This window comes from Phyllobates terribilis, unplaced genomic scaffold (genome assembly GCF_046119375.1).
Source record: "Phyllobates terribilis strain yellow unplaced genomic scaffold, ASM4611937v1 Scaffold_4__5_contigs__length_816908805, whole genome shotgun sequence".
NCBI classification, from domain to species: domain Eukaryota; kingdom Metazoa; phylum Chordata; class Amphibia; order Anura; family Dendrobatidae; genus Phyllobates; species Phyllobates terribilis.
The window spans coordinates 605,432,019-605,455,902 of NW_027362764.1; the positions used below are offsets into that span (position 1 = coordinate 605,432,019).

At 45.0% G+C, this 23,884-nt stretch overlaps 1 protein-coding gene across 1 annotated transcript in view; it reads right to left on the minus strand.

The window, feature by feature from the left end:
* PRKDC (protein kinase, DNA-activated, catalytic subunit) overlaps positions 1 to 23,884 on the minus strand; it is a 427,433-nt gene that overhangs the window by 259,912 nt on the left and 143,637 nt on the right. The window contains exons 36-38 of the mRNA XM_073679277.1: positions 23,474 to 23,677; positions 11,567 to 11,752; positions 10,103 to 10,207 (exon numbers count right to left, since the gene is read on the minus strand). Of these exons, the coding sequence (XP_073535378.1) occupies positions 10,103 to 10,207; positions 11,567 to 11,752; positions 23,474 to 23,677 (495 nt within the window). The remainder of the gene's footprint in view (positions 1 to 10,102; positions 10,208 to 11,566; positions 11,753 to 23,473; positions 23,678 to 23,884) is intronic.

Genomic DNA, 23,884 nt, shown 5'->3' on the forward strand with positions numbered 1-23,884 from the left:
CAACAAAAGAATGGCTTCGCCAGAAAAAGGTCAACATTTTGGAATTTCCCAGCCAGAGGACAGACTGAAATCCAGCTGAAAATCTGTGGGTTGACCTGAAAAGAGCACTGTACACAGGAGATCCCCTAATAATGTGACTTTGAGCACTTCTGCAAAGACCGCACAAAGATTGCAAATTCTAGATGTGCCATGCTGATAGAAGCCTATCCAAAAAAGACTAAATGCAGTCATAAATTCCGAGCGTACTTCAACAAAGTATTAGTTTAAGGCCACAGCCCCACTATCAGTATTTGGTCAGTATTTTTTTCTCAGGAGTGGGAGCCTAAACCAGGAGTGGGTGATAAATGCAGAATTGGTGACTTGTTTCTATTATACCTTTTCTCTGATTGTTCCTCACCTGGTTTTGGCTCTCACTCCTGAGAAAAAATACTGACCAAATACTGATTGTGGGACCGTGGCCTTAGGGTATGCATATTTAAGTAACCACATTATTTTAGTTGTTTATTTTTCTACATAGCATTTTAACAGGGGTATGTAGACTTTTTATATCCGCTGTAGCCATTGACTAGTTAACAATCGTGCTTAGCAAGCTCTGTGTCGAAGTTTTGACAGAAAATTATAGCGAAACGCGTGATGTACCCATTGGTTCCAAAGGGATTTGTTGGCTCTTTACTATCAACTTTTCATGCCTTCTGGCAGGAATTGTTGTTTCGATTGTATTACTGCTTATTCACCGGACCATATAGCTGCTATATTTTATAATCTGTGTAATGGCTCGTTCTCATCTCCGCATAAATCCGACAAGTGCAATCCAAAAAAAAAAAATCGGATTGCACTCAGTCTAATGTTATTCAATGATTCTGAGCTGTTAGGCGATTTTTTTCTCAGCTTGAATCTGGAAGAGAAAAAAAAACAAAAACGCAGCGTGCTGCGAGTGGCTGTGTATATCGGACAAGACACGCTAATGCAAGTCACTTGGTGCAACAACAAAAAAATCGCACAGCACAAGGACCATGCATGTGCAGTCCGATTTTTACGCACACATCACAAAGGAAACCCGACATTTAATCAGCCAAGTACAGTAAAATCACAGCCCGAACCGTCAGAATAAAATAGATATATAGATAGGAAAATGTCAGTGAGATATATAGTCAGTGTTTTCTGTGTGTAGTTTACTGTGCATGTATTTAGCTAATAAATAAATTAAAAAAATGGTGTGAGGTCCCCCTTATTTTTAGTAACCAGCTAAGGGAAAGCAGACAGCTGTGAGCTGGTCTTAGTAGTCTAAGAAGGGACCAATAAACATGGAGCTTCCCAGCCTATTAATATGAGTTCACAGCTGTCTGCTTAGCCTTTGGTGGTTATTAAAAGGGGGGGACCAAGAAAAAAAGTACCAGGAAATCTCATATAAAAAGCCACATTTTTAACTAGTTGCTGTAGGACATGCGCACAACACATGTGTAGGGGCTCATGGTTGGTCTGGATTGTAGTGTTTTATTATTACGTCTCAGGGGAAGGTATAAAAAGCTGGTACACATAATCAAAGGTGGCTTACTTGATTTTGACATTTATTGGTCTTGCTATCATCAATTAATTGCAAAAATATCTTGGGTGTTAGCGAGCACAAGGTATGAGCATCCCAAGAGATACATGCTAAGGGCTCAGAGGGCCGTATAAGTCAGACAGAGATCACAATGCAACGCAGTGCACGGACTGGCCAACAGCTCTCCTGACCTAAGCGTGACAGCTCCATAGAAATACATGAAGCAGTTACTCGAGTAGGGAGAGCCGCCGGTCTGTCTGTGCACTGCGTTCCGATCTCAGTTCGATTTATACAGCAGTCTTATTATGCCCTAAAACCTCCTTCTCACGTCCTGAATTTCCGTTACTGGAAAACCAGTACCGGGGCTGTCCGTGTGTACAATCCGTATGCCATCTGTGTGCACCATCAGTGTGACACGTACTGGAATAAAATGTAGAATAAAATGACAGCTGCTTAGGTGTTAAGATGTGCAAAGATAGAGAATACATAGATAGATGTCCGTGAGATATATAACTATGTAGTTTTCTGTACATTTAGCTAAAAAATATATAAAATAAATGAAAAAAATGGCATTGGGTCACCCTTATTTTTAATAACCACTTAATGGAAAGCAGACAGCTGCGAGCTGATATTAACAGGCTGGGAAGGTCCAGCAATATTGGCCCCGCCCACCCTAATAAAACCAGCCCTCAGCCATCCCAGAAATGGCGCATCCATTAGAAGCACCAATTCTGGCGCTTTGCCTCTGCTGTTCCCGATTGCCTTGGTGCGTTGGTAATTGGGGTAATGGTTTTCAGGTTGATGTCAGCTGTGTAATGTCCGCTGGACTCAGGGCTTAGTAATGGAAAGGCGTTTGTCAGTCACCCCCATTACTAACCTTGTAGTCATAAGAAATAAACACACACACAAAAGTCCTCTATTTGGTAAAAAAAAAAAAAAAAAAAAAAAAACACTCCCAGATAAATTCCCTCTTTTACCCATTTATTACCAAGAAAAAAAAATAATTGACAGTCGTCCGCCGAAGTCCATATGGATGTCTCATGACGATCCCAGTCTTCTTTGTCCAGTCTATGGAACCCCGTTCAGACAACGAAGTTCCAAAGACTGGAGCAGCAGCCACTGCCAGTTCTCATGCTGTGTAGCGGGAGAACCTGGCTGCTGTGACGAGCGGTGACATCAGTAAGGTTACCATAGTTCAGCGGATGTGACCTGTGGTTACCTTACTGACGTCACCGCTCGTTTAATAGGCTGGGTTGGTCCATGAATATTGGCCCCTTTCCAGACTAATAAGACCAGCTCATAGCTGTATGCTTTCCCTTAGCGGGTTATTAAAAATAAAAAGACGGATTTTGGTAAGACCTTACTTGTATAATCCTTTTCAGCGAAGGAAGGGAGACACAGATCCATTACTAGTGGGTAGGCGGAGCCCCACAGGATAGTTCACCTCAGATTTATAAAAAGTGACGACCGGCCCCTCCAGCTTAGGCTCCTCCTACTCCCATGTTCCTCAGTCCGTACACAAGCTAAGTAAGAGCAGATAACATCAGCGGAACAACACAACCCCTTCTGAAAAATCAGAAGTGTGAGAGAACAGGTTATGCATATAACAGAAAAAACACACAGTCCCAGGCACTACTCACTGGACCTGACAACTGCGATGAGCTGGCAATGCTGGAACAGAGCCCTAGCGCGCCGACCTCAGTCCCGATGACCGCCATCAGAGAGGAGTCGCGCCACATCAGGAAAACAATAATGCACTTCTGCCCTGGGAGGGTGCTGTGTCTCCCTTCCTTCCTTCGCTGAAAAGGATTTTACAGGTAAGGTCTTACCAAAATCCGTCTTTCAGCAGCAGAAGGGAAGGAAGGGAGACACAGATCCATTACTAGTGGGACGTCCCAAAGCAGTCCAGAACTCAAGGGTGGGAAACAGTGGCAGAATCGCCAAGACCCCAACAACTTAATCAAGCGCGCAACAAGCGCCAAAACTAGATAAAGAGATAACTTAAACCACCACCGCCTGCAGGACCCTGCGCCCCAAGGCCGCATCGGCGGAAGCACTCACGTCCACTTTATAAAATTTAGTAAAAGTGTGAACGGAGCGCCAGGTAGCCGCCCGGCAGAGCTGCGCTGTCGAGGCCCCCTGATGAAAAGCCCACGACGAACCAACAGCTCTCGTGGAATGAGCTCGAACCTTAACCGGACAAGGCTCGCCCTTGAGCCGGCACGCTTCCAGGATAGCCGAACGTGTCCACCGAGCTATAGTGTCCTTGGAGGCCCGCTGACCACGCCGACGACCAGCGGGAATCACAAAAAGAGTCCGACTTCCGAAACCCTTGCGTGATTGAAAGATAGAACTTCAAAGCCCGCACCAAATCCAACGAGTGCAAGGCTCGCTCCTTTGGACTTTTCGGATTCGGACAGAGGGAGGGCAACACGATGTTCTGATTGACGTGGAAACGCGACACCACTTTAGGCAGAAAGACGCCACGGGTACTAAGCACCACGTGATCCGAGTGGAACTCCAGAAAAGGGGGCAAGCAAGACAGTGCCGCCAACTCCGAAACCCTTCTCAAAGAGGTGACCGCCACCAGGAAGGCCACCGTCCAGGAAAGTAAGTAAAGCGTAACTGAATCCATAGGCTCAAACGGCCCATGCTGAAGAGCCTCCAAGACTAGATTAAGCTGCCAAAGAGCCACAAACGCCCTCCGAGGCGGAAACTGACGTGCAACCCCGCGAAAAAACGAGCGCACATCCCTGCGCGAGGCAATAGCCTTCCGAAAAAGCACAGAAAGTGCCGATACCTGACCCCGCAAGGTACCAACCGCCAGACCCTTGGCCAAACCACATTGCAGAAAAGCCAAAAAGTTGGGAATGGAAAAAAACCCTCGGGTTCCTTGACGATCCAGAACACCATGAATAGAAGGCCTCCCAAGTTCTGTGATAAATCCTAGTCGTAGCTGGACCTCTGGCCGCCCGCAAGGTGGCAATGACCTCGGCCGAAAACCCACGACGGGTCAAGATCTCGGTCTCAAGTGCCACGCCGTCAAACGAAGCGACTTCAGGTCCGGATGACGAATGGGCCCTTGGGTTAACAGGTCCGGGCGAAGAGGCAGTGGAAACGGAGGCGCCGCCAGAAGAGACACCAGCGTTGAATACCACGCCCTCCGCGGCCAATCCGGTGCCACCAAAATTGCCGGAATTCGTTCGAGTTTGATCCGCCGGATGACCAGAGGAAGCAAGGATACCGGCGGAAACACGTAGATCAGCTCGAACTGGTCCCACGGGGCCACTAGAGCATGTACCGCCACAGCCTATCCTGGCGTTCAGCCTGGATGCCATCAAGTCCACCTGGGGAGTCCCCCAACGGGAGCACAGCAGTGTAAAACTTCCGGATGAAGACTCCATTCTCCGGGATCCACCTGCTCGCGACTGAGGAAGTCCTCCGTGATATTCAGCACTCCTGGGATGTGAATCGCGGAGATGGCTGGGACCCTGGACTCGGCCCATACCAGGATCCGAAAGACCTCCATCATGAGTCTGGAACTCCTCGTCCCGCCCTGATGGTTGATATACGCGACCGCTGTCGCATTGTCCGTTTGAATCCGGACCGGCAGACCGCTCAAGGGGACCGTCCAATGTCTGAGGCAGAGAAATATCGCTCTCAACTCCAGGATGTTGATCGGCAGAGATGACTCCTCTGACGACCAGACCCCCTGAACCCAGAGATCGTTCCAAACCCCCCCCCAGCCAGTCAGGCTGGCATCGGTGGTAATGACCGACCATCGTGGGAGGAGGAAGGATTTTCCCAGGGATAAAGCCTCCGGATGTAACCACCATCCAAGAGACTCTCGCACCCTGCGGGAGATACCGACACAGCGATCTAGCGAAGCCGGCGATCGGTCCCAACGGGTCAGAATAAGATTTTGGAGACCCCGGGAATGAAATTGTGCAAAAGGTACCGCTTCCATTGCTGCCACCATCAGACCCAGAAGGCGCATACACTTCCGAAGGGACATCGCCATCGCCGACCTCATATCCTGGACATGGTGACGAAGGTTCGCTTGTTTGTCCGGAGGCAGGGACACCACTGCTCGTACCGTGTTGAAATGCATCCCCAAGAACAGGATTGACTGCGACGGCTCCAAAGACTACTTCTTCCAATTGACCAGCCACCCGAAGTCCTCCAGGTGCTGAAGTGAGAGATCGCGAGCCGTCACAGCCTCCTCCGCTGTGGATGCGAGAATCGTAACTCCTTGCCTTCGAAGGAGCGCCATGAGCGGCGCCAGAATCTTTGTAAAAACCCTGGGTGCCGAGGCCAACCCGAATGGTAGGGCCACAAACTGGTAATGGGCCTGACCTATGGCGAACCGCAGGAAGCGCTGGTGAGCCCTGCCGATAGGGACATGTAAATAGGTGTCGCGGATGTCGATCGACACCAAAAAATCGTGCTGCGACGGGGCCGCCACGACGGAGCGAAGAGACTCCATACGGAATTTCCGGGTCCGGACATGCAAATTCAAATCTTTGAGGTCCAGAATAGGGCGAAACTTGTCCTCCTTTTTGGGAACCACAAAAAGGTTGGAGTAAAACCCCCTTCCTTGGTCCTCCGGCGGAACCGGAATCACCACACCCTGCTGCAGAAGAGAGTCGACCTCCCGCAGCAGTGCGGCAGCTAGCCTGGGCTCGGACGGGATGCGCGACTGACTAAACCTGTCCGGGGGTCGAGAATGAAACTCTATGAAATAACCTTCCGACATAACCCACGTCACCCAGGAGTCCGATACGTGTGACGCCCAAATAGACCCGAATTGTAGCAGACGACCTCCCACCCGAGAGCCCTCGAGAGGGTTCCTGGCGTCAGTCCGCCTTAGCGGGCTTTTTGTCATCCTCCCGCTTGTCCTGACGGAAATGTTGCTTCCAGGGAGTACGGGATTTCTGGGAGGTCTTTTTTCCGGAAGACGAGGGACGATCCGATCTCCAAGAAGGCTGACTGAACCGACCCCTGGGCCGAAAGGACCGACGACCACTACCGGCACTTGACTTGCCGGACGTAGAAACCGCTGCCTTTCGCTGCGGCAAGGCCGTATCTTTGGCCTTGGCCTTAGCAATCAGTTCCGTGAGGTCCGAACCAAACAGCTGACCGCCCTTGTACGCCAGACTCCGCAAACCTTGTTTGGATACCGCGTCTCCGGTCCACTGTTTAAGCCATAGTGCTCTCCTGACAGAGACGGCCGAGGATTGAGCCCTGGACATCACCGAAGTAGTATCCAGCACTGCGTCCCTGCCATATCAGGCCGCTTCTTCCAAGAGCTGGAAGAGCCTTTCCACTTCAGACAGCGGAGTTCCATCTTGCCATGCCGTCCGCAGCTGATCCAACCACCGCAGCGAAGCCTCACCAGCCCACATGGCCCCCAAGGCCGCTCGGAATCCGTGACCCGTGGCCTCGTAGATGGACTTTGCCGCTAACTCCGTCCTTCTGTCCAGTGGGTCCTGAAGACTCGCCTTCCCTTTAACAGGAAGCAAAGAGGATTTGCTCAGCTGAGACAATGGCACATCCACTTCAGGAGAGGGGACCCAATTAGTGATCGTTTCCGTGGAACAGGGATACAGGGCATCAAACAACAGCAACCCTTGGAAACGTTTATCCGGACACAGGCGTTCTTTCTCCACCGCCTTGTTAAGTTCCTCGTGCATCGGCAGCGTCGAGCGAGCCCGACGCGACTCCTGATACAGCCGGGCCGATTTGCCAGGGCGCCCCGTCACCTCTTCAGACAGTTGTAACGCTTCCCGCATAGCTTCAACAAAAGCGTCTACGTGGCCCGAAAGCGAAGCAGAGCGACCCCGCCGATTCTCTTTATCAGAATCGGAGATCTCACCAGAAGAGTCTGACGGCGATTCTGAAGCCTCCGACGCACTACGCGGAGGAGACGGCGCCGCCACAGGCCTGTGACGCTTCTTGCTTCTAGACGTCAGTTGGGACTTAGCAGAGACCCAATGACCCAGGAGGTCAGACAGACTGTCAATGGAGCGAGTGAGCGCCTCCACCTTAACATCACTGAGACCCCCAACTAGCGTCGAACCTGACGCCGTTGAAGATCCCGGCGTATCAGATACGCGTGACCGATCCTGAAGCGGACCGGGAGAGAGGTCCGCGCCCCCTGGTCCCTGATCCGACATGCCCCCACACAGTTGCGAGCGTCGCGGATAAGGCGGAAATAACCTTATAGTGCAGTAACCAAGGATGTGTGAATTCCACTACCACAGCCTGTTCTTGCACAAAAAATCACCCGGCACTGAAGGGTTAAAGCTCCTCCTTAGAAGGAGAAAAGCTACCCCAGCGGCCTGTAGAGCAAAAGTTAACCTGACAGACTAGAGAGAAGCACCCTCTGATCCCAGAAGGGTGCACCTCCAGAGAGGGTTAACAGCCTGATGGGCCAGACCCCGTTCAGAAGGGGTTAATGCTACTGATCCACACTACCCTTTTTGTGAGATGTGCGTCAGAGCCATCTCAGTAGGGAAGAAGCAGCGCCGTATACAGCACACCCTGTCAGCTAGGACGTAAGGAAAGTGCTCTGCACTGTAGAAGGAACTTTCTGCCTAAAAGGCAGGAAAGACTCACCAGCTGGAGTAGAGACTGCTCTTCTCGGTGTGATGAGAGCGGGGAGCAGGGAGTAGGAGCCGCAGCATGAGGATGGACGCTGGCCGGAAGAAGGAGGGGCTGGGACATCTCCAGCGCGCGCTTTCCCGGCACTTCCTGTCACGAACTGACAGCAGGGAGACGCTAAGCCACGCCCCCCGCCGAGCTACAAACAGAGCGCGCGAATCCTCCGTCCCTGCTCCCCTGCCAGCCAAGGATCAAACGCTGCATGCAGAAGAGAAATCCCTGCAAGCAGAAAAAAACAGCAGTCACCACAGCCGCTGAAAGTACTCAATAAGAGCACTTACCCAGCTGAGCGCCACAGGGACCCCCAGGGATGTGTGGCGCCGCGGCCCTTGCTCCCCCCCCACAGCGGAGCGCGCAGGGACCCCACAAGAGCAGTGTGCGTCTCCGCCAGGGAGTGCCCTGTATCCCCCGGGGCCAGCAGGGTTCTGCGGGGACCTCCTTAGGGGGTACGCAGATCCACCAGGGGAGGGTCAGGGGTCCCAGCAGCGCTGAGACCCCCTGAGACCTCTAGACCACGGGGGGTCCAGGTCTCTGGAATAAAAATAAGAAAATCTTCTGAGGAGCTGCAAAGGCAGCGACTATCCTCTGCGACCTCAAATTTAAAACTGAGGAACATGGGAGTAGGAGGAGCCTAAGCTGGAGGGGCCGGTCGTCACTTTTTATAAATCTGAGGTGAACTATCCTGTGGGGCTCCTCCTACCCACTAGTAATGGATCTGTGTCTCCCTTCCTTCCCTTCTGCTGCTGAAAAATAATTTATCTTTTACCTAAGTTCATGTACAGGAAACTAACATACGCACTGCATTAATTATATATCTCATGGACATCTCTCTATCCTCTATCTTTGCACATCCATCATTTCTATTCTGCATTCTATTCCGGTATGTGTCGCACGAATGGCACACAGTTGACACTGTGAACACACGGACACGTGGGCAAATCCATAGATTTAAATACAGTACAGACCAAAAGTTTGGACACACCTTCTCATTTAAAGATTTTTCTGTGTTTTAATGACTATGAAAATTGTACATTCACACTGAAGGCATCAACATTATTTTTCAACAGGGCAATGACCCCAAACACACCTACAGGCTGTGTAAGGTCTATTTGACCAAGAAGGAGAGTGATGGGATGCTACGCCAGATGACCTGGCCTCCACAGTCACCAGACCTGAACCCAATCGAGATGGTTTGGGGTGAGCTGGATCGCAGAGTGAAGGCAAAAGGGCCAACTAGTGCTAAGCATCTCTGGGAACTCCTTCAAGATTGTTGGAAGACCATTTCTGGTGACTACCTCTTGAAGCTCATCAAGAGAATGCCAAGAGTGTGCAAAGCAGTCATCAAAGCAAAAGGTAGCTACTTTGAAGAACCTAGAATATAAGACATATTCTCAGTTGTTTCACACTTTTTTGTTAAGTATATAATTCCACATGTGTTAATTCATAGTTTTGATGCCTTCAGTGTGAATGTACAATTTTCATAGTCAGAAAATACAGAAAAATCTTTAAATGAGGTGTGTCCAAACTTTTGGTCTGTACTATAGGTCTGTGTGTGTAAGTGTCTCCAGAACGTGAAAACGGTTACCAAATGTACTGGAGACACTGACATGTGAAGGGGGCCTAAGAGTGTGTTTATTATATAGAGATTCACACATTTCTAATCACTTGAACACACAGTTGTTTTATTTTGCTCTATTTGGATAATACGTTCGTAAAGTCACCATATTTCACATCCTTTTTTCTCACTATCTTTTGAACCTACCGTAACACGATCAAGATTTGTTAAAGTAGAAACAATACTACTCTTACTGTAAAGAAGCAAAGACAACCGGTAGGAAAAGAATACAAAGCCTGCACAGAACCGGAGACAATGCGAATGCATTTAGTGTTACATACTTTCAAATTCAGTCCAAGCTTCTGATCTAGGAGAATGCTTAGGTAGGTCTTAAACACGTCATTAAATGCCGGGTGGTTTGTATCAAAAGACACAGAAGACTCAATCTGAAAAAATAGGAATAAAAGAGACTGAAGCATAACATGGAAATTCAATTGTACTGTCCATCTGCTGGTCTATTTGCTTGCATAATCAGGACAAAAATTACATTAGATGTAACGTGGTACAGAACAAGGAGAAAATTAAATCAAAACATATGCAAATTAATAGGGCTTGTTCACACCGGTCTTCATATTGGGGCATGCTGGAATCACACGGTCCTGAATCAAGAAGAGGTACACACTTCTTTGTCAATCTGGAGCATTTGAGGAAAAACGTCCTCCACACCAGAAATCTCGCTGCAATCAGGTACTGGAGTGAGATTTCTGGAGTAGGGAACACCATGGTTTGTCATGAATTAGATGAGATGTGGTTTTCCGCCCCTGATGCACCCCATCCCAATCGTGCCTCAACCATTTTGTGGGAGCTGGGAGAAACTGGCTTGAAAACTCCAAAAGTCGCAAAATTTTGACACAACCCAGAGTTGTGCCTAAATTTTGCAATTTTTAAAAGCTTTTATGCCAGAATTTTGTAAGTGAAAGATTTGATGAATCGGGCCCATAGAGTCCAATTGTAAGACAATAACAATAAATATAAAAACAGTGGATGCATCTACTAATCATATACAAACTTAAGAAATATCTGACCCACTCGGTACATAACCCAATGAAGAGCTAGGCATGGGCAATAGCAAATGACTATTATTACATGCAAAAATTAATATCTGACTCTCCCTAAATATACGTTGACAAAAAAAAAGCCAGACATAAATCATACAGCTAATAATATGAACAAAAAATATGAAAATTTTTAATGTACATAATTAAAATATAGCCAAAGGCGAATACATAAATTTGATGATATGCCAGATAATAAGGCAGACATTAGTATGGACAAGAGTTACACATGGGACATCACTATTAAGCTTAATAGCCCGACTGTCAGAACAAACATGACAAGGTCAAATATGTCAGGAGAAAATAGGCTAATCTTATCTATAGAGTGATGCACTGCACCAACTGCCCACCCCAAATGCACCCATACTGTTTTGGCCATCAGGCCCTGTGTAACTAACACCTATACTACTTTCTGCCTTATTCTGGCGTGTCAACACACTTATTATGTATCAGCCTTTCGTCTATTTTTTAATTATGTAAAATAAAATTGCTAGATATTTTTAGCAGATTTAATGCTCCTTTTCGGGCTTTTTTTCCTCTAATCAAATACAAACTGTAAAAAATTAAGGAGAATAAAAACTGGAGTACAGCTCTGCTTCCATCTGCAAAGATGCGCATATAGCCCAAACCAAAAAGTGTAATTCCTTAATTAACACAACTCTAGAAGGGGTCAAGTCTTGTCTCCAATACCTGTAGTACTTTGGCAAGTAATGTTAGGACTGCCATTTTGCTCTCCGGAGGAGAATCTGGTGCCCACCAGCTGTCCAGTTTCCTCCAATTTTTAAGCACAGCATTAACCAACTGTGTGCCTTGTTGCTTATGAACTGTTCGCTGTCTGAAGCTTTGGTCCAGCATTCCATTCAATACTGAGCTCACCTTCATGAAAAATAGAGAAAAAAAATTACAAATCAAAGATTTGGTAAAGATTTGTTACTTCGGTTTCATATATTAAAATTGCTTAGCTGCGCAAAAATTTTGCGACCTTTGGCACTTTTCTGTCTTTCCTGTAATTAGTCTAAGAGATGGGCAAGGCTTAGCTAGATTGGCAGGGCCAAGCACAGTTTTATAGGCGTAGCATAATTTAAGCTAGAAAGTGAAATACAATATAACATAAATGCACTACCGCTCATGGCTAAAGAAGACTTCTGAGTCTGATGCATAGGAAACCCATATGTGCTTCCTGAGCCCTTCCCAAAATGTAACGTTCATGTACATCATATGAAGGATGCAGATGAAGATGAAGATTCATGGTACACCAGGATTCTGGAAGATTAACCAGCACAGACACAAGCTTCCTTAATTATTCATTTTACTCATTCATATAGCGCCGTTAATTCCACACATTACATAGTCTCCATTGGGGCTCACAATCTAAATTCCCTATCAGTATGTTTTTGGAGTGTAGAGGGAAACTGGAGAACCCGGAGGAAACCCACGCAAACACGGGGAGAACATACAAACTCTTTGAAGATGTTGTCCTTGGTGGAATTTGAATGCAGGACCCGAAGCGCTGCAAGGCTGTAGTGCTAACTACTGAGCCAACGTGCTGCAATTAATTAATAGTGGTATCCCCCTCCCCACTGCAGGTGAAGAATAAATGGACATGCCATCGATGCTGGTTCATCAGAAGGGAATGAAAGGGGGGGGGAGCCAGTCTGAGAGTTATTTAAAAAAAAAAAATCAAAAAAAGATAATTACTTACATGTAATTTGATTTTCCTGAAACCTATGACAGCACCTGAGAAAGTGGGATCCGCCTCTATCACTGGAGAGGAAACCAAGAGCGCAAAATAAAAAAGGCAACTTTCACTTCCTCCTTGAATGTGGTTTCCAAGAGGCCAAGTAGGAGTCACCCAATTTATTATCATTTTTCTTGTTATTATTTATACATTCACTCAAGCCCATTCATTGTGAGAAGAGAAAATTGAAAACCACCACCAACCATAAGCCAGAGGGAGTGAATAAATCAGAGTGCTGTCATGGGTTTCAGGAAAATCAAATTACTGGTAAGTAATTGTCATTTTTTCAACTCACCCATGAAAGCACCTGAGAGACGATGATAAAGGAATCCTCTGAAAGGGATGGAGCACCCATGTAAGATCTTACACCTTTAGAGGGATCCCAAGAATATCCTAGTTCAATGGATAGTGCTTAAGGAAGGTAGACTGAATGATATCTAAAACTTTCACAATCAAAATAATATCTCTATAGATTTATCGATTTGGAGCTCCAACAAAAATATTCTTTTACTGGTTACAACAACTTTTTTTGATTTTTTTTCCAGAGAGTGTCTATAAGGTTATAGACTTCACTTATATGTATGGTAGGTTATCGTCCTCGGATTTAATTAGATATTCTTTATTTGTTAAATCACGCAACCAACAATTGAAGTATATATCGGAACTGGTACTATGACTCAGCATGTTAATGGAAGCAGAAGTCATGTGATTCAAAGAACCTGACTAGGGTTCCTAGTGGCCGATGGGCTCAGCAACTACACCTGCTTAAAATATTACTTAACCTCAAACCCAATATTGTTAACATTTGCCAATGAAGTAAGGGCACCCCCATAAGGTCAAGATCTGGACTGTAAGAAACCCTTCTAGTGTCTATGATCACCAAATGGTTAAGAATACCTACCCAACGCTTTGATATCAAGTGTAGACTGAGCATACCAGAATGCCGAAAGGGGTTCCAAAAACCAGAAGAAATTTTTAGTACTTTATTACAATCCGACTTCACCATTCATTTTTTTTTTGTCCCTTAGGATTAACTGGACTTGCAAGGATTTAATTTGGTTATCACAACCATGACCAACTCCAACCAGAAGGATAACTGGGATAACTGTAGATATTTTGCGAAGATAAAAGTCGACCAATCCATTCTGAGACTCCCAACACTGCATTTACAATTGTTTCATTCTGATTAGCGCAACCATTTACACATCCTATCAAGAGGACAAACTGGGACATAGATGTTAAATACGGACCAGTTTAATATGCTATTCAAGTATGAGGGATGGACTGGAAATCTGTTAGTCTCACCAGCTACCCTCAGGACTGTTTTTCATTATTGTTTAATAGATTCACTACAGACCGAAGGTATCAACCAGAAGCCATCCTTACCAATATCAGCAGTACTGCTAGTAAAGGGTAGTGAAGCTTTGAGACAGTAGTGAAAAACAGACCTACAAGCCACAAGTCAGCGGGTTAACCAGGCAAAAGCCATGGCCTCCAAAGTTGTACATACCACTGAAGGTCATACTCTACCAAAGACCTCATCAAGTCATGCCATGAGGCAGAGGCAGACCTGAAAACCCTAGAACTGAGGTGGCAGGCTATTCAACAACTACAAAGCGGCAGGAAAACCTTAAGGCAGGCCAAACATGAGACATGAGGTGACATGCCAAACATAAGACATAAGCCTAGACTTAAAGTGGCAGACCAATATCAGACATGAGTCGGCCGACCCAACACACAAGACAAGAGGTGGCAGGCCCAACACACAAGACTAGAGGCCAGACAAGAAGCAGAGAGCCCAAAACACGAGGTCAGTGACCAACCACAACACATGCTTTAAAATTCATACAGAGCAGATGAACACCAAGCACTGCTGAGATACGAACTCAAAATCTTACAAGACAGACACCCCAGAAACCCAAACCACAGCAACAGCGCAATCTAAATGAGAAACGCAAAGCTGCAAGGCCACATGCCAAGCTGCACAACATGCGAGAATCACCGGGCTGCACAACATGCGAGAATCACCAGGCCGCACGACATGCGAGAATCACCAGGCCGCACGACATGCGAGAATCACCAGGCCGCACGACATGCGAGAATCACCAGGCCGCACGACATGCGAGAATCACCAGGCCGCACAATATGCAAAAATCACCAGACCCCAGGTCAGACACAAGGTCCCAGGAGAGATATCAAACATAGGTATGCACTGAAGCATTAAATCTAGATTCTCCTAAACTGATGTTAGCATTTCAGCGCCCAAGTGGGCCCCTGAACTCACTGTCATTCTTATTAGAGGTTGCTAAATAACAAGCTATGGTGTCTCCAGCTGTGTGCTCAACGCTCCTACACCCAAAGGACAAGAAACTATATTGAAGGAGGAAGTCGGAGTTGCCTTTTCATTTTGTGTTCTTAGCTTCCTGTTCAGTGATGGGGTTGGATTCCACTCTCTCAGGTGTTGTCACGGGTGAGGGTAAAAGATGTAATTACTTACCGGTAATGGGATTTTTCAGAACCCATGACAGCACCACGGGGAGAGAGAGGGAATCCGCCCTTCAAGGACAGGAAACCTACTGGATAAAAGGGCGGCACCTCACCCACACATCAGTTGGATCACAGAGCATGAGAGGACCTCCAAATGGTAATTTACAAACAATATTAAACACCAACATCACATGTTTTCCTTAAGCAATAAGTGACCCCACACCAGAAATGAATTAGTGTTCATTCAAAAAAGTTATGGGAGGGAATATAAGGGTGCTGTCATGGGTTCTGAAAAATCCCATTACCAGTAAGTTATTACATCTTTCTCTCACCCATAACAGTACCAAGGAGAAAATTACAGAGAAATTAGCCCTCAGGCAGGGACCACAGCCTGCAGAACCCGTCTCCCAAATAAGAGATCGGAAGAGGAGGATAAATCCTGTCTATAGTGTTTATAAAAAGTAGAGGGAGAGGACCACGTCACTGCGTTACATATCTGTTCAATGGACACAACTGCTTTCTCCGCCCAGGAGGTTGCAACGGCTCTTGTGGAGTGAGCCCTTAGACCTTCTGGACTAACACTACCACCTATGGAATAAGTTAATCTAATGGCATCTCTAATTCACCTAGCTAGTGTACATTTTGATGCTTTAAGCCCTTCCCTAGGTCGCTGAAAGGAGAAACAATGCTTGATCCTTTATCCAGGACTCCGTAACCGATAAGAACTTCATCAGACATCTTTTGATGTCTAGTGTATGAAGTTTCTCCTCTCTGATTTCTGCAATTAGCGCAGAAAAGATGGAAGAACCACTTCTTGATTCCTATGGGGCCCTGAAGATACTTTAGGGAGACAGTCATTTTAAAGCCAGATCCGACCTATCTTCCAGGATCTGTGTAAAGGGAGGACCTACTGACAGGGCCTGGATGTCGCTAACCCTGTGAGAGAATGTTAAGGCCACTAGAAGGACTGTATTCAGCGAGAGGATCTTAACTCATACTGACTTTATACATTCAAAGGGAGAATCTGTCAAGACTCAGATTTATATCCCAAGGAGGTATATTTGGCCTGGGAACTGGTCTTGATATGGAGAAAGCTTTGATAAAACGGGAGATCCAACGGTTACTTGCCAGGTCATAATTATATAGTACTCCAAAAGCCGACACCTGAACTTTAAGGGTGCTAGTGGAGAGTAACTGTTCACAACCTTTCTGGAGGAATTCTAAAATAGAATTTACTGGCATTCCATCTCCCAGTTTTCCTTCTGAAGTGGCTAGAAATTTTCTCCAGGACCTACCATTGGTTTTTGTGGTGACTGCCTTCCTGCTCTGCAGTAAAGTAGAAATCAGGTTAGGAGAAATTCCCCTGTCCCTTAACAGTGACCTCTCAAGTTCCAATCTCTTAAATGTAGGCTGGCTGCTTGAGGATGCCACTAGCACCCATGGCTGAATGACTGACATCAGTCCCAAGCAGGAAAACCAAGGCCTCTTGGGCCAAAAGGGTGCTATCAGGATGACTCTCACCTGTCTTCCCTGATCTTCCTCAGGACTGCTGGTATTAGTATCACTGCTGGAAAAGCATATACTAGATTGTAACTCCATCTGACTAGGAAGGTATATACTACCAAAGGATTCTCTCTGGGATTCAGAGAACAGAATTTGTCCACTTTCCTGTTTGCAAATAGGTCCAAGCCCTACATGACCACAATTTGATTGAAAATTAACTGGTTCAGAGCCCATTTCCCTTGGTTTAGCCCCGACTGTGGTTTAAAATGTCTGCCTTCAAGTTCTCTTTACCCTTTACGTGTAAAGCTGTTAGAGAAAGGAGATGGTTCATTGACATTTGAAATATCCGGTTTATCACCTCCGTCAAGGAACTGGATCGAGTTCTTCCCTGATGATTGATGTAGGCCACAGTTACATGACTGTCTGAGAGGATTCTCACGTGTTGACCGTGTAAGGTAAAAAGAGCTTTTTTAATGGCATGTTGTACCTCCAGTAACTCTTTAATGTTTGAAGAAACAATCTTCTCTTCCCTTGTCCTGTTTCCCTGGACCAGGCTTATCCTCTAAATGACTTCCCCATCCCTTGAGTCTGTGGTAATTATCCTCGATATTTGGTTTAACCAAGGCATCCCTCTGGCTAAATTTTAGAAGTTCAACAACCAAAGAAGGGAATGGGTCATTATTGGGGATAATGTTAATCTGTCTTTCAGACAACCTTTATAGATGAATTTGTTTCTTAGAACGTCCCACTGCAACTTTCTAGTATGAAATTGGGCCCATAAAACTGCTGGGATACAAGAGGTCAGATAACCCAGGAAAGACCTAGCTTTCCTGAGAGTAATGGTGGTAACTTTTTCCGCCTCTTATACCTGGCTGCATATTCTTTCCATCTTGCCATGTGGAAGACGACACTCTTGATTTATGGAGTCCAGCGTAAGACGTAAAAAAACTTGTACTCTTATGGGCTTTAAGCTCGATATTTTACATTTAAGAGACACCCTAAGTTCTTCAAGGTACCACTGACTGCTTCTAACTGGAAATTGCAGTGATGAACTGACCTGCCTGCAATTAGGAAATTGTCCAGATATAGGCCTACTAGCGTATCTTTTTCTCAAAGGTGAGCTGTCACTTCTGCTATTATTTTTGTAGAGACACGAGGGGTCACTGACAGTCCGAAGGGAAGGGCCCTGAACTAAAAAAATGTTTAATTTCTCCTTTTATGGCTAAGGCCACCCTGAGGAGTTTCTGGTATTCCACATGTATTGGCACATGATAATATGCATCTTTTAGATCCAGAACCGCCATATAGCAGTCCGGAAAAAAGCAACTTCAAGGCTGATCTTACAAATTCCATCTTGAACGCCTGAATTTTCAATAATCTGTTCAGGCCCCTCAAATTGATTATCGTCCTGAAAGTCCCATTTGGGTTTTTTTTTTTTAATCATCAAAAAGAGGAGAATAAAATTTTTCCCCTTCTTCTTATACAAAGACCTCTGTGAGGAAGAATTTTTAGACCAGTTCTAGGACCTCTGATTTCAAGGATTCTCCTTTGGAGAAGACCAAGGAGATGTCAGTATAAACATCCACAGAGGAACAGCTTGAAACTCCAGCCTTGGCCGGATCTCACTAGGTTGAGAATCCAGCTGCTCGAAGAGATTTTTTTTACCAGGCAGGGAAAAAGAGGTAGAGCCTTCTCTCTACCCGGGAACAGGAGTCATTGAGGGGATTTCTAGCCTTTGTGGGAGGGACCCCCGAACATAAAAACTCTACCCTTCCTCCAGAGGTCAGGATAAAGGGGATGACTGGAGGAGAGTCTTCTCCGGTTATACCTTCCACGAAAGGATTTTTCATAAACCGGAATGGTCAAATTAGGGAATCTTTTCATGCCATCACCTGCTTTCTCCAAAATTTCATCAAAGACTGGGCAAACTAAGTGTTACCCTTCACACGGTATAGAGCATAGTTTTGACTTGGCTTGAATATCCCCTGGCCAGCACTTTACCAAAAGAGCTCTACAGGCTGCATTAGAAAGTGTCGCTGATCTAGCCGCCAACCTTGCTGAATAAGCTAATGTGTCAGATAAAAATGCTGTTGCACCCCACATCAACGGATTTGTGGAAAAAATGCTATCCCTAGCTACCTTATCCTTCAGATGACCTTATAGATGATCCAACAAAACTTTCTTTGACATAGCAGTACGAAAAGTAAATGGGAAACCTTCAAAAGAATTCTGAATACTCAGTGCAAGAGGTATACACCGTATGGGAATAAAAGGGCCAGAAATAAGAGGAAACCAATATGGTTGAACAAGAACGTAAAAGGGGCGTTAAATAGCAAAAAAGAGGCATTCAAGAGATTAAAACAGGAAAACAGTAAGGAGGCACTAATGTGTTACAAGGAAAAAACGAGAACCTGTAAAAAACAAATAAAAATAGCGAAGGAGGAAACAGAGAAACGAATTGCTAGGGAAAGTAGATCAAATCCCAAACTGTTCTTTACGTATATAAATAGTAAAAGGATTAAATCGGATAATATTGGACCGATAAAAAGTGAGGAAGGCAAAATCATAGAGAAAGATGAGGATAAAGCTAATCTATTAAATAATTTTTTTTCGACAACTTTCACAAAGGAAATAGAACTAACAGGAGAAATGAGAAGTGACAAGCTTAATCCTCCACTAAGTATGACTAATCTAACCCAAGCTGGGGTACAGAAACGCCTCAGTAACATTAAAATAAACAAATCACCAGGACCTGATGGCATACACCCACGGGTACTAAGGGAACTAAGTAATGTGATAGACAGACTGTTATATCTTATATTTAAGGACTCTGTTGAGACTGGGTCTGTACCACTTGATTGGCGACAGGCGAATGCAGTGCCAATATTCAAAAAGGGAGCGAAAAGTGACGCCGGAAACTATCGGCCGGTGAGTCTGACGTCCGTTGTGGGCAAAATTTTTGAAAGCTTCATTAAAGAGGCAATTACGGAGCATCTTGATGCTAATGATCTTTTAATCCCGAACCAACATGGATTCATGAGGAATCGCTCCTGCCAAACAAACCTGATTGACTTCTACGAGGAGGTTAGCTCTCGAGTAGATCAGGGGGAACCAGTGGATGTCGTGCATCTCGACTTCTCAAAAGCGTTCGATAGCGTGCCACATAATAGGTTGGTATATAAAATGAGAATGATGGGGCTGGGGGAAAATGTCTGCAAGTGGGTAGCTAACTGGCTAAAGGATAGAAGGCAGAGGGTGGTTATAAATGGAATATTCTCAGATTGGATAAGCGTCACTAGTGGGGTACCACAGGGGTCTGTACTAGGCCCAATGTTATTTAATATCTTTATTAACGACATAGTCAACGGGATAAATAGTAAAATATCAATATTTGCAGATGACACAAAGTTATGTAAAACAATTAATACAAAAGAGGACAGTGCAGACCTACAGAGGGATTTGGATAAGCTGGGTAGGTGGAGCATTAAATGGCAAATGAGGTTTAACGAGGAGAAATGTAAGGTCATACATATGGGAAGGAAAAATGGAAGTCACCAGTACTCACTGAATGGGAAATCATTGGGGAATTCAGAGATGGAGAAGGACTTGGGCATCTTGATTGATAGCAAACTAAATTGGAGTGCCCAAAGTCAGGCCGCTGCTGTAAGGGCAAATAGGGTAATGGGATGTATCAGAAGAGGTATAGCTGCAAAGGATGAGAACATTGTTCTTCCACTGTACAAAGCACTGGTCAGACCACACTTGGAATACTGTGCTCAGTTATGGGCCCCAATATATAGAAAGGATATAAATGAGCTTGAAAAGGTACAAAGGAGGGCAACAAAATTAATAAAGGGAATGGAGGGACTGCAATACCCAGAGAGGTTGGCAAAACTAGGACTATTCAGCCTGGAAAAGAGAAGGTTGAGGGGGGACATAATAAATGTGTACAAATATGTTAGGGGACAGTATAGAGATCTTGCCCGGGATTTGTTCATAAGGAGGGATATTACGGTAACAAGAGGGCATTCACTAAGACTGGAAGAGAAAAGGTTTCAGCACCAGCATAGGAAGGGGTTCTTTACGGTAAGAGCAGTGAGAATATGGAATTCACTGAGTGAGGAGACGGTAATGTCAAATTCACTACACCAGTTCAAGCGGGGACTGGATGCATTTCTAGATACCAGGCAGATTTCAGCATATACTTAAAAATAATATAAAATAGTAGGTTGATACAGGGATTTATTCTGACTGCTGGTTTCAGAGTCGGGAGGGAATTTTTCCTCAGGTGAAGATTGGCTAAATCATTTGGGGTTTTTGCCCTCCTCTGGATCAACTTTAGCAATTACAGAACTAACAGGTCGAACTTGATGGACGCAAGTCTTTATTCGGCTTTACAAACTATGTTACTATGTTGCGGAGATGGCTGGTTTCAGAGCTCCTGCAAAGGATTTCCAAGTACTCTTTAGAAAGCTAGCTGCCTGTCTATCCAAGGGATCCTTAAGCAACCCATATCTTCAAAGGGTAGAGTGAATCTTTTAGATAGCCACATCTAACTTTGGGGTCTTAACCCAAGATGACACTGATGCCCCATCAAAAGGATATTTCCTCTTTAATGATGAAGGAAAGGAAACCTCTCTTTTCAGGTTTCTTCCATTCTCTCCTGATAAGGGATTCGTTTTTTTGCAATAATGGGGAAAGTCTGACACTTCCTTTATTCCAGGCGCCCAAACATGATATCTTGAAGAGATTTTTGGGCTTTAGGGTCAACAATACCCATTGTAGATCTGACTGCCTTAATTAATCTATCAGTCTCTTCTACAGGAAAGCACTGATGGCCCTTTGTACCATCATCCGATGACAAAGTAGAAGAAGAGGATTCCGTAGACATATATTCACTCTCTGAATTGTCGGATTCATCCGAATCTGAGGATCATTTCCCAGGCTTCTTAGCCTTCCTACTCTTTTCCTCCTCCCCATGACTCAGAGACTTCAGGGAATTCTTGACCTCCGCCCTAACAATGGATCTTAACTCTGAGATGAAGTTAGGACATTTTTCACAAACAGTCTGCTCAATACAACACTGACAAATTCTTTTCTGCAAAGGACCAGACAACCCCTCCTTATAGAGCGCACACTCCCTGAGATTAGCCTTCATTATACACTTCCTAGGTATTTCCGGATTTGGAGGAGGAATCATATCACCCGACAGATCCCTTCTCGAGGTTGTGGAATCTTTTCCCACTGGAGCGAGTACCACTGCCGTGCCATTGCTGTTCCATTACAAGCTGGATGAACTGCTGGAGCAAAGGACCCACTTTGCCGGCGGTCTTACTGCATTTTAAATGTGGGACATGCCAAAACCACAGCACGTGTCTCTGCTGATGCATCCTTCCATTCACCTCTGGGTCAAATGTCACTGGCACACTAATCATCAGGGCATGCCTCCTGGATGCGCACCCTGCGCATGTGCAGATCCAGTACACGCAGTTGCCAGCCAACCACAGAGAATGGCGCTGCTTACTCATGCTCTTACATCAGCAAAGTCCCCTAGACCCGCTGCGGCACTTCTGGGACACCTGTACCGTCTGCAGCAAAGACAAAGCTGCTGCCTGAACGGAACGGCCAGGCCTGGGTAAATCTTATCTTCTTATGGCATTCAGACAAAGTTCCACCATCAAGGACAGGAAACCAAATGATGTGTGGGAGAGGTGCTGCCCTTTTATGCTGTATTAATTCCAAAGCGCTTTACAGACATTATCAGCACTGTCCCCATTGGGCTCACAATCTAGATTCCCTATTAGTAGCTGTGTGGAAGGGATACCGAGTACCTGGAGAGCTGTTGTCCTTGGTGAGATATAAACCCAACACCCCAGAGCTGCATGGCTGCAGAGCTAACCACTGAGCCACTGTGCTGTCCTGTAATGTTAGACTCCTACTTCTTGTTGACACATGAACATTAGGAGTAAAAAACTGAGTTTTTGTATTTAAGTATATATTGAGAATGCTTACATTAAAGCAAAGGTTATTGTGAAGGGAGGAGGAGGTGAGCTGTGACATTTCCTATTGTGAATGGTAGATTCTTTGTTATTAACTGTATATAATGTATACATAAATAAGGCTGCTGAAGATAGTCTTCTGCATAGGACAGAGACTGTAAGTTTAATACAAAATCTTGTAGCCAGTGTAAAAATTGCAAGATTTAATTTTTTCTTTTCTCTATTATCAAAAATGTTTAAGAAATACATTTAATTATGAAAACAAAAACTTATTTAAACAATAGATCGTTGTCTGATGACACATTCCCTTTAAGTGTTAGGTGATTATTCCCTTTATGACATGTGCTATACATCCCACTGGGTGCCAGGTGCATGGAGAGGGTTCAGAAGCTAAGCCTGCTCAACGAATGGTGGATGTCATCTGTGTTATATAGGCAACGAACAGTAGCGACTGCAGCTAGTGTCAGTCTCTGACAGTGACATTTAAAGCACATTATATTGCTGGAGTGATGGTTTTGGATGACCATCAGCCTCCTGTGTTTTGATTCTATTTTCTAGTATATTGTATGGTAAAATGAACAAGTGTCGTTCAAAACTACAACTCGTCCCAAAGAAAGAAACCCACAAACAGCTATGTTGACAGAAAATTAAAAAAATGTACTGTATGTCTTTTGTAAGGAAAGAAAAAACAGAAGTGCAAGCAAAAATGAAAACAGGTTGTAATGGAAAGGGTTAAACAGCCACAACCACTTTCTTTCATACTACATTAGTAGAGTGATATTATATATATTAATAATCTGCATATAAACATTAGGAATATTTTATGACCGAAAGTTATAAGTGATGATTATTATGGTAATATTTGGTTACCATTTTTGGATTTTCAGTCGATGACTTTAGCAGATTTGGCACAACTGTGTCCAGGTTCTTTAACAGCTCCTGGTTAATAGTTTCAGAAAATAGATTGTAGAAATACTCTCCATGAGAAAAGTTAATGAAGTTTCTTTGTGCACTCCCAGACAACGGCACTGTTAAAACCACAGTGTTCAGCAGCAGGCTTACGAGTTCTTCACACTGAAATAAAATGCACAATTTAATACAGCACAAACAATCAGAGAATCAGTAATTCTGGAATAGAATCATTTCACTGATACAGTTTCTCTGTGTAAGAGATTGAGAATCATGTCTTATGCATATCACCTCCATTTGATATTAGAGTCACTGGGCCAGGCCCCCACACAACAGGTTTGTGGATTTTGCCAGAGGGAAGATTCAGTCTTT